General features: G+C 28.6%; 1 protein-coding gene across 2 annotated transcripts; it reads left to right on the top strand.

Moving 5' to 3' along the window:
* Positions 1–61: 61 nt before the first annotated feature.
* LOC112594878 (splicing factor 3B subunit 1) lies at positions 62–9,025 on the top strand. Of its 2 annotated transcripts, XM_025339888.1 has the most exons (17): positions 63–540; positions 1,640–1,720; positions 1,826–1,967; positions 2,252–2,496; positions 2,618–2,852; positions 2,914–3,261; positions 3,321–3,934; positions 4,469–4,739; positions 4,811–5,043; positions 5,102–5,248; positions 5,309–5,434; positions 5,507–5,728; positions 5,814–5,996; positions 6,063–6,427; positions 6,530–6,802; positions 7,807–8,023; positions 8,783–9,025. In XM_025339888.1, the coding sequence occupies exons 1-17, from the start codon at positions 352–354 to the stop codon at positions 8,939–8,941; spliced, it is 4,050 nt and encodes a 1,349-aa protein (XP_025195673.1). In that variant the 5' UTR covers positions 63–351; the 3' UTR covers positions 8,942–9,025. The 2 variants fall into 2 exon arrangements, 1 of the variants encoding a protein (XP_025195673.1); XR_003114675.1 differs by lacking the exons at positions 7,807–8,023; positions 8,783–9,025 and having other exon boundaries at positions 62–540; positions 6,063–6,156; positions 6,242–6,427; positions 6,530–6,623.
* The last annotated feature ends 2,712 nt before the right edge of the window (positions 9,026–11,737 follow it).

Raw genomic sequence — 11,737 nt, forward strand, 5'->3', positions numbered from 1 at the left:
GGATGGTTGGCTAGCCCATCAAATATCATCGATTGTTGTTTGGTCAGTCGCTTTTTTAATCGTTTTCATGCGTTTATTATTTAGTAATAATATAATGTATTTATTGTTTATTATAACAATTTAATATAATTTAACAACAACATAGTTCGGCTTAAGGTTTTATCATCGCCAAGATCGCTCTCACGTCTATAATCGCTCAGGGTTGGGAATCGCAACGTGTTATATATCGTGTTCGTTGTTAACGTTTTACCGAATAGTATCGCAGAGGTACGTACAGCGAATAATATAATTATATATAAAAAAAAAAAAACCGGGAACCGAGGATAAATCTGTCGTCTGCGGCCGTTCACCATGACCACGCACGCGGATATCGAGACGCAAATACGCGAAATACAGCAGCGCAAAAAAGATGAGAAACAGAAAGAGGACGACAATGATGTGGGACTCGGGGCGTCAGGATTTTTCGACCAAGACATCTATAACGGCGGTGGAAAGTTCGAGGGTTATGTTACGTCCATCGCCCCTAACGATGAATATGATGTAAGTACGCATACTATCCGACACGTATGCCTTAGTTTATCAGACCTCATGTAATTGATATTCAAAAGGTCCATGGGTAGCTTATAAGGGTGTAAAATTGTGTCTGACAACCATCATTCCCAGTGTTATATAGTGAAATCTCGTTTTTGCAATCAACTGAAATTATTGTTGTTAGTTGTAAATAACAACATACCCTAATAATCATGATATATTCTTTACATGTGTCTTTATCTAGGTGTCTACTGTGTAAATTACTTGTGGTCAAAGTTAAGTTATAACAGATATTACATTTAATGGCTATATGTTAAGACAAAATTAACCATCAAATAAGGTTTACAATTGATTAGACCATGTAATTATAGTATCAATAGGTTACACATTTCCATATACAAATTATTTAACTAGGTATCTTGTTTATTACACAATCATAATAATTGGGTATGTTTAGTCAGAATTTTTCTATTAATTCATATAATTCTTCTTATCTTTTGTCATTATTTCATTAAATTTTACTAACTAAAGGTTAATTTTAACTGTAGTATGTTCTCAATTGAATAAAATAGATATATTTAAATCCTTTGCAAAAATTGGTACTTTGAGATATGTAAGTAATTTTGAAATTAAATGTTAAAAGTGTATTTTAATTGAGTGATAAAAGTCAAAATTTTTAGATTATCTATTTGTTAGTTGTAAATAGTGGTATTTTATTATTTATTATTTATGCATAGGTAGTCTTATTTACATTTATAGGCAACATAAAATATCAAAATTCAACTTTATATTTTTTAAACTTAATTTTTAAATGACCTCATCTGGCATAATTATAATATTTCAGTCAATTAAGCCAATTAAAATTTGAATTTATAAAAAAAATATTAAAAAGGAAATTATTAGTATCATACCAAATAGAAAATGTATATAATTTATAAATTAAATTTTTATCACAGGGTTTATTATTAAACCATCCCTTAATATTATATATTTTGAAAATTGTTTTTATTATTAGATATTTACTTAAGTTATACTATATGTATTTCATAAATTATTGACAACTCTAATAAGTTACTCACATATTGATGTATCATATTTAATATTTTAGGATGAAGATATTGATGATCAACATTATAGAAATAAAAAGCCTATAACAGCACCAGCAGCTGCTCTTAAAGAAATTGCACAGGTAAGCTAGTTCCTATATTTATCCTATATTTATTAACATTTTATTATTTATAATTTCCTTGCATACATCTAATTTTAAACTTTAAATGTTTCATATTTATATTAGGCTAGAGATGATGAAGATGACTATGATCCCTTTGCTGAAAGAAAACGTCTTCAAAAAGCAACAACAGACAAAGATGATGATACTCGTCAAGTTCGTAGGCCTATGGTTATATCGCCAGAACGTATTGACCCGTTTGCTGAAGGTAATGTTAATTTTTTGTTTTATTTAAACTAAATTAATTTGATATTATGATTTAAGTCAAATTTTAGTATTATACTTATTCTATGCTGGAGTAGGGTAGTTTTAAACACTTTTTACATAAAAATAATAAATATTATTTGCCCAAATTATTAACAATTATTCTATTAGTATTATTGTTTAGTTACTTTTTTTTAAATTTTTCATTTGCCATTTTTAATTTTTATTATTAATAGTCATGAGTATGTATCATAATATTTTGTTAAATTTGTTGTATTGTCTTTTTAGGTGGGAAAACTCCAGATATTGGATCCAGGACATACTCACAAATTATGCAAGAGCAAAAATTAAAGGGTGAAGAAAATGAAGTACGAAAAACAATTATAGATAAAGCTAAAGATGGCAATCTTAAAACTAATGGAGATGCCAAAGGTACAGTCAGGAAAAGAGGACGATGGGATCAAGTTGTGCAAAATGGTGATTCTTCTGGAGTACCTGCCAAAAAGAAAACTAATTCTACTCCTTGGGAAGAAGTAAGTAACTTATCTAATTGTTTAAAAAAAATAAATCAGCAATGGTATGAATTATTATTATTATTATTTACATTAAATATGTATAATTTTATAAATTAAATCTTGAACTATTTAATTTTAGACTCCTAAAGGAGGCTTATCACGTTGGGATGAAACTCCTGGACCGACTAAAATGGGAGCAGAAACACCTGGTGCCACACCAGGTCAAAGTACTAGAATGTGGGATGCGACTCCAGGGCATACTACTCCTGCTGCAGGAGCTGCAACCCCTGGTCGTGATACTCCAGGGCATGTAGGAGCTACACAAACATCAGTGCGAAGAAATCGTTGGGATGAAACTCCTAAAACAGAAAGAGGTATTTTTTAATTATTGTAGTTAATCAAAAGAAATAAATTACCATATATACCATTGTTTAGCTACACCTGGTCATAATAGTGGATGGGCTGAAACTCCCCGTACAGATCGTGGAGGTATTGATTTAATTCAAGACACTCCAACACCATCTGCGAGTAAACGACGTTCACGTTGGGATGAAACACCATCTCAAATGACTCCATCAGCTACACCTGGTAGTCTTACACCTGGAGCAGCAACTCCAAAAGTAGGAGTTACACCATCGGGAGCTTCTATGACACCTACACCTGGTGGTATGACACCTGGTGCTACTCCTATGACACCAATGGTACCCCGTACTCCTGTACTTTCAAATAGTGCCGCTACACCAATTGGACATACTGCCATGGGTATGGCTACACCAACTCCAGGTATGTATAAAAATTAATTTTAAAATATTTACACCTACTATATTTAATTATTTGTTTAGGTCATTTGTTGTCGATGACTCCAGAACAATTACAGGCTTATAGGTGGGAACGTGAAATTGATGAGCGCAATCGTCCATTGACTGACGATGAGTTAGATGCAATGTTTCCACCTGGTTATAAAGTACTTCAACCGCCTGCTGGATACATACCAATCCGAACTCCAGCCCGTAAATTAACTGCTACGCCTACACCAATAGCTGGCACACCAACAGGGTTTTTTATGCAAGAATCTGTAGACCGTCCAACTAAAACACAAATAGTTGACAATCAACCACCTGGTAATCTTCCTATGTTAAAACCTGAAGATGCCCAGTATTTCGATAAATTGTTAATGGATGTTGATGAAGAAAGTTTAACATTAGAAGAACAAAAAGAAAGAAAAATTATGAAATTGCTTTTAAAAATTAAAAATGGTACACCACCAATGAGAAAAGCTGCTTTAAGGCAAGTTACAGATAAAGCTAGAGAATTGGGTGCTGGTCCATTGTTCAATCAAATTTTGCCTTTACTTATGTCACCTACACTTGAAGACCAAGAACGACATTTATTGGTTAAAGTTATTGATAGAATTTTATATAAACTTGATGACTTAGTCCGACCATATGTCCATAAAGTAAGTCATATTTAATTATCATACTAAAATTTAGAGTTTCACTGTTTGAAAAATAGATACGTCATATGCATTTATAGAATTAATGTTTTTTTTTTTAATCAAAAATATTTGAGTTATCTTAATGTTGGTGTTTAAAATTGAAAATTACTAAATTACTAAATTTTATTTTTCATTAAAAAGAATAAGTTTTTGGTTTGGTATAACAGACAAATTGAAATAATTTTTTTGTTTGTTACCTAAACACATCTTAAATTCCTTACCAATCTTCTCTATTATGAATATTTTTTCATTAACTGTAAATCGGGTATCATTTATTTCACATATTCTTCCTAGTCTAATAACGGCTTAATATGAATATCCTATATATTAAAATTAAGCAACCAAAAAAATAACCAACAATTTTGTTTATCATGCTATATTCAAAAATGTATTAAAATTAATTATTTACAAAACTATTCGTTTAAAATATTAAATGTATCAGCTGTAGAAATTAAATACAGAACAACTGATTAAAGTAGTAATTTTTTTCCCTAGATATTGGTAGTTATTGAACCACTTTTGATTGATGAAGATTACTATGCTCGTGTTGAAGGACGTGAAATTATTTCAAATTTAGCTAAAGCAGCTGGTTTAGCAACTATGATATCTACTATGAGACCTGATATTGATAATATTGATGAATATGTTCGTAATACTACAGCTCGTGCATTTGCTGTAGTTGCTTCAGCATTGGGTATTCCATCACTTTTGCCTTTTCTTAAGGCTGTATGTAAAAGCAAGAAATCGTGGCAAGCTCGCCATACAGGTAATAATTTACATATTGTTATATAAGTGATACTTATCTAATAATTTGATATATCTTGTCTCTAAATGTAGGTATAAAAATTGTACAACAAATAGCAATCTTAATGGGATGTGCTATTCTACCTCATTTACGCTCTTTGGTGGAAATTATTGAACACGGTTTGGTAGACGAGCAACAAAAAGTGCGAACTATTACAGCTCTGGCTATAGCTGCGTTAGCTGAAGCTGCAACACCTTATGGTATTGAAAGTTTTGATTCTGTTCTTAAACCTTTATGGAAGGGTATAAGAACTCATAGAGGAAAAGTAAGCTTTATAAATAATATTTTAAAAACATTGTTAACTGTTTTAATTTTTATCCTAGGGTTTAGCTGCATTTTTGAAAGCTATTGGATATTTAATACCTTTGATGGATGCTGAGTATGCTAATTACTATACCAGAGAAGTGATGTTAATCTTGATTCGGGAGTTTCAGTCGCCAGATGAAGAAATGAAAAAGATTGTGTTAAAGGTATTTAATAAGTGCTCTTTTTGTTATTACTTATTTTTGACTTATCATGTTTATTTTTAGGTTGTCAAACAATGTTGTGGTACAGATGGTGTGGAACCACAATATATTCGTGAAGATATTTTGCCTCATTTCTTTAGACATTTCTGGAACCATAGAATGGCTCTTGACAGACGAAATTATAGACAAGTACATATTATATTATATACTAATTATTATGAAGGTTAAATGTTTAATGAGTTTTTTTATTATTATATTTAGTTAGTTGATACTACTATGGAAATAGCAAATAAAGTTGGAGCATCAGAAATTATCAATCGCATAGTTGACGATTTAAAGGATGAAAATGAACAATATCGTAAAATGGTAATGGAAACTATTGAAAAAACGATTGGTAATTTGGGTGCAGCAGATATTGACTCTAGGCTTGAAGAACAGCTTATTGATGGTATTCTTTATGCTTTCCAAGAACAAACAAATGAAGTATGTGCTAAAATTTCTCAACTTCTAATTTCTATGTAATACATTATCAAATATATTTGATTAATCTAATTTTTGTCTTATTAAGGATGTTGTTATGTTGAATGGTTTTGGTATGATTGTTAACCAACTGGGTCGACGTGTTAAACCTTATTTACCACAAATATGTGGTACAATTTTATGGAGATTAAATAATAAATCAGCAAAAATCAGACAACAAGCTGCAGATTTGATTGCTCGAATAGCATGTATTATGAAAATCTGTCAAGAAGTAAATACCTAATTACTTTATTAATTATTTTTAAACTTTGATTTTATATAACTATTATTGTTTTAGGAAAAGTTGATGGGGCATTTGGGTTTAGTGTTGTATGAATACTTGGGTGAAGAATATCCAGAAGTGTTGGGAAGCATTTTAGGAGCATTAAAAGGTATTGTAAACGTGATCGGCATGACAAGAATGACTCCGCCTATCAAAGACTTGTTACCTCGGTTAACACCAATTTTGAAAAACAGACACGAGAAAGTTCAAGAGAATTGTATTGATTTGGTTGGTCGTATTGCTGATCGAGGACCAGAGTATGTTCCTGCAAGAGAATGGATGCGAATATGTTTCGAATTACTTGAACTATTAAAAGCACACAAAAAAGCTATCCGGAGAGCAACAGTAAATACTTTTGGTTATATTGCTAAAGCCATTGGGTAAGCATTTAAAATTGATTTTTAATTCATTTATTTGATTTTTATGTATGGGAATATAATTTTAATTATTATTTTAAATAACGTACTATAATTTGTCTACAGACCTCATGATGTATTAGCTACACTTTTGAACAATTTAAAAGTACAAGAACGACAGAATCGTGTTTGTACAACAGTTGCCATTGCTATAGTGGCTGAAACATGTTCTCCATTTACTGTATTACCTGCATTAATGAATGAATATCGTGTACCTGAATTAAATGTTCAAAATGGTGTTCTTAAATCACTATCATTTTTGTTTCAATATATTGGTGAAATGGGCAAAGACTATATTTATGCTGTCACTCCTCTTTTAGAAGATGCTCTTATGGACAGGTAATAAAAGTTAAATATTCATATCAGGAAATTTTTTTTAATTTAATCGAAATTAAAACAATATTTTTGATTAATGTTATAATTTTACAATATAGTAGAAACTTTTTAATGATATTAGTTATCGTGACATACCAAGCTTAATGATCTAAGATTAAAGATCCTGGCAAAGCTTATGTTATGTATACTTATTTGTATCAGTTATTATGAAATTCTTAATAATCATACATTTTACATGGAAATGTAGAAATAGAACTACTACTCGATTTTTATTAACAAAGAAACATGTTACAAACTAAATATTAGAATTTTTGAATTTATAATGAACAAACTTCACTTTTTAATAATATGTTTATACTGGTAGAATGACTTGTAATTTAAATACAATAATATACTTATTATATTGTTTTATAATTACTTATTAAAATTCTGGTGGTTTTGGGACATAACTATTGATTATTGACCTACTTTTCTTGATCTCTTTGAAAATCATTATAAACAATTTATAGTTTAATATCCTTACATGAACAGTAAAATAAAAGTAAAAATAATTTTTTTTTCTTTTTATGTCAGTTTTATAGTAAGTGCTACCAAAACCTGATTAACTTATAAAATATGTGTATCAATTTTTTTTTAAGACTAGTGTTTAAAATACAATAGCACTGTTTTGTTATAATAATTCTGAATGAATTATTTTACTGAAATTAATAATTATACTAGTTATCTATAGTTATTTGTTCATTATATCAGTATATTATTTTCAATTTCATAAATGACTATACTTTTTATTCAGTAAGAAAATATGCTATTCTATGCTTTCCCACATTGCACTATGTTATTAAGACCAGTTCCACAATAGCAGGGTGTCGTGTGGGGATGTACTGACGAACCTATTTTTGCCAGATTATGACATATCCTCTCACTGAACAGAGTATACTCAATATAAATAATCTTTATTCATTTATTACGTGTCTTTTTAAAATAAATTTATATGTGACATTTTTTAGAGATTTAGTACACAGACAAACAGCATGTGCAGCTATTAAACATATGGCTCTTGGAGTTTTTGGTTTTGGTTGTGAGGATGCATTAATTCATTTGTTGAACTATGTCTGGCCTAATATTTTTGAAACATCCCCTCATTTGGTTCAAGCTTTTATGGAGGCTGTTGAAGGTTTGAGAGTGGCCCTTGGTCCTATAAAAATTTTACAATATACACTTCAAGTAAGTAGCTACAATGAAATATATTTTAGATTTACATTATATTATTCTATCTTAGTGGTCTTTAGCCTGTATTTTGTAATACCTTTATGTAGCTAATAATCAATATTTAAAGTTTGGTAATTATAATAAAATATATGATATATATCTTATCTGTTTAGTCTATGAGACTAAGATAAACAAGATATAATATGATCCTTTCTTAAAAAAAACCCTCCTCTACCTAGAATAAAAATATGACACAAAAGATGTCGTGTGCTTGTGACTATACTACATAAAAATCAATTAGATATCTGATTATCTAACTACATTGTTTTAAAATGTGTTGCAACATTTCTTTTAAAACACAAAAAAAAAAAAAAATGTTATAAATAATTCATATATTTATCATAATATTAACTGGGACAGACTTATGTATTGGATGGCCTTTGGATGAAATACTTTGTGGTGACTTCGAATTAATAAACAGGAAATAGAAAACGAAATATTTTCAATTTGTTATTTGCTTAATTTATTTAATAATAAATTATAAATATATTTTACTTAATTATAAGTATCAACTTAAATCTTTATTTTAAATATTGTGTACTTTTATTTCTGTGAGATATTTAAATTTTAAATTAAATATATTTTTCTGTGTTTACCATTAAACAAATTACAAAATTGGGCAGACCATTCAGAACCCCTAATATTGGTTCTTACATTAACCTTAATAAGAATGCGATAGATATTCGCTGGTCATTCACTATTTTATTCTTTCAGGGACTTTTTCATCCTGCTCGAAAAGTACGTGATGTTTACTGGAAAATTTATAATTCACTTTATATTAGTGCCCAAGATGCGTTAGTTGCTGGATATCCACATATAGAAAATGATGTTAAGAATCAATATGTACGATATGAACTTATGTATACGTTATAATCATGTTGCATTAATGTTTTTTAAATAATTATTATTATTATTTTTTTTTTTTTGTAAATACTCTATTTTAATGTGTTATAATTCCCATCATCCCTTTTTATATTTTATAACAATGTACAAAAAAAAAAAGGAATATTAATATTTCAATTAAATATATCTTAGATATCCACCTTACATCATTTATTTTATATTTATTTATATTAATTTATTTTGATGGTAGAATAACTTAGGGTTTTATTTAATAACAACAATATTGTCCACTATAATTTGTTTTTTTTATGAATATCCATTATTCGTATTATGTTAGTAACATTAATATTATAACTTAACAGTACAGCATTGATATTATTAATTTATTACAAAAGGGTTACAAATGATAATATGAATGTTACATATTTATTAATAATATATAGTTTGTATTTAATATTATGTATTGATATGAAACTTTTATTTTTACATAGTTATACTTGTAATAGGTAAAATTTTTACTTTTAATGTCTCATCGATAAAAAAAATTCTCGTAAAATGAAGTATTGATATTCATCGGTATTGCATTGATTAATTAGATATTCTAATTTTAAAATATTGTTCCTAAGAATTATTTTTTCTATAGATATATTTAAATTATTAACCTAATTTAAATGTCCTTATTGTAGGTATAGTACCTATATTTCTTTGTTTCATGATAATTTAATTTTACTTAATTATTAATTTCAAAAGAAATAGAATTAATTGCAAAAAATGTTTTTAAAAATAAAACATTTTCTCTGGAGTTATTACTAACCATTATCTGCATCCTTTTAAGTGTATGAGTTACAATGTTAATGTTACATAATCTCAACAATAAACAAATAATTGCATAATCTAAAACAAATTTTAATTAATCATTTTATCGTTGATTGGCGAGGGGTAGGATAAGAATCGATTGTTATCTGGATATAAAATTATTGTATCAATATGCAGGTGTTTGAGCGGTAAAATAATCGTCGTTGTATACTATTGTGTATTTAACATCATCACCTACGGCTGATTAGAAAAAAACAATATTGCTAAATCAGGGGTCCGGCAATTGGCGGCCCGTGAAGGGAAAATAACTGGACCGCCAAAAGTAATTTTTTTGATACATAATAGACATTTTGATCTATTTTTATGATGCATTTTGAGATTACGATGGTGTTCGTCGTTTGTCGCTGTTTACATTCATATTACTTAATGGTCACGATAACTCAATACTGGACACTGTAACACTTAGAGTACGCTACAACCTCGTGCATATTGCATAGCATAATAGCAAATTGTTCGATCTGAATTATCCGTTTAACTTCCTCATGTTTTACAGCGAATTTGCATGTTATCAAATTTAAAAATAAGCATTTAACAAAGAACCTATGAAGTTCACTAGTGTATATTCTTACTTTTAATTTTTAAATTAGATAAATTTACTGTAACATTAACATGATAGAGTCAAACGGATTATTTGGAACGAATAATTTGCCACGCTATGTGTTTGTAAGACGCAGACATCGCGTTCGGGTGTAATTTCTTTTTGACAATTATTCAGTTCGTATTAAATCGTCATCGAAAATTGTTTGTCGTGTTTAAAGTTTAAACGAAAATTCATTATTATTAATGTGCAACTTTATATGAATTACACAAAAATAAATACATCAGTTATTAACCAATATTTAAGTTTTTTTTTTTTTTTTTGAAATTTTCTGAATCTCCACTGGATTTAATTGTCGACGCCTGAGCTAAACTGATGTCTTTTATCTACTAGCCTGCACCCTGTAATGTGGTTAGGTGACCTATCATGGTCATTTAGTGGATGGTAATTTAGTGAGGGTTATAGCCGTAATAAGGTCTTTTGATGTGTTGAATTGTAATTTCAATAGTAAGTACTTTGTACCTATCTATGCGTTTTATCAATTTATCAGTGCATTTAATTTAATTAAATAATTCACAACGTTTTGGAGAAATAACGGCGGTTGGTGTTTTCATCATCTGGAGAGTACTAAATGTTAACGGCTCATCTACAAAACTACCACTACCTACTGAACGTCTAAACTTCTTCAGATGACTTTAAAATGTACTTAACTTATACCTATATATGTTACATACAAAGTCAGGAATTGTACATTTCGCAATTTGTACAGTGATTTTTGTACACATTGTGAAGTGTACAATGTTGCTGTACAAAGTAACTAGATTGTACAAGTTACGTTATACAATTTGCGATGTGTACCTACAATAATCACTGTAAAAATCCGAAGTGTACAATTGTTGTACAATTCATAAAATTTAAAAACATATTTTAAAAATTACAATATAATAACTGTTATGTTTTATAAGTATTTTCTTAATAAATAATACATAATATTATTACTTATTTTTGTGATTTGTTCAATGATTGTAGTATATTAATATGTAAAGACCTGGTATATCTATTTTTATATGGTATACTAATAAGTAATAATATGTAATATTAAAAAAATACTTTTAAAACATAACAGTTATTATATTGTAATTTTTAGAATATGTTTTTAAATTTTGTGATTTGTATAACAATTGTACACTTCGAAATTTGTACAGTGATTATTGTACACATGGCGAATTGTATAATGCAACTTGTACAGATTTAGTTACTTTGTACAGCAACATTGTACACTTCGCAATGTGTACAAAAATCACTTTACAATTGCGAAATGTACAATTCCTGACTTTGCATGTAACATATATAGGTATATATATGATTTGTAAGTATCAGCAGGTAAGCATTATTGATTATTATAATATACG

Source organism: Melanaphis sacchari, unplaced genomic scaffold, assembly GCF_002803265.2.
Source record: "Melanaphis sacchari strain LSU unplaced genomic scaffold, SCAv2.0 Contig244_pilon_pilon, whole genome shotgun sequence".
Taxonomy (NCBI): domain Eukaryota; kingdom Metazoa; phylum Arthropoda; class Insecta; order Hemiptera; family Aphididae; genus Melanaphis; species Melanaphis sacchari.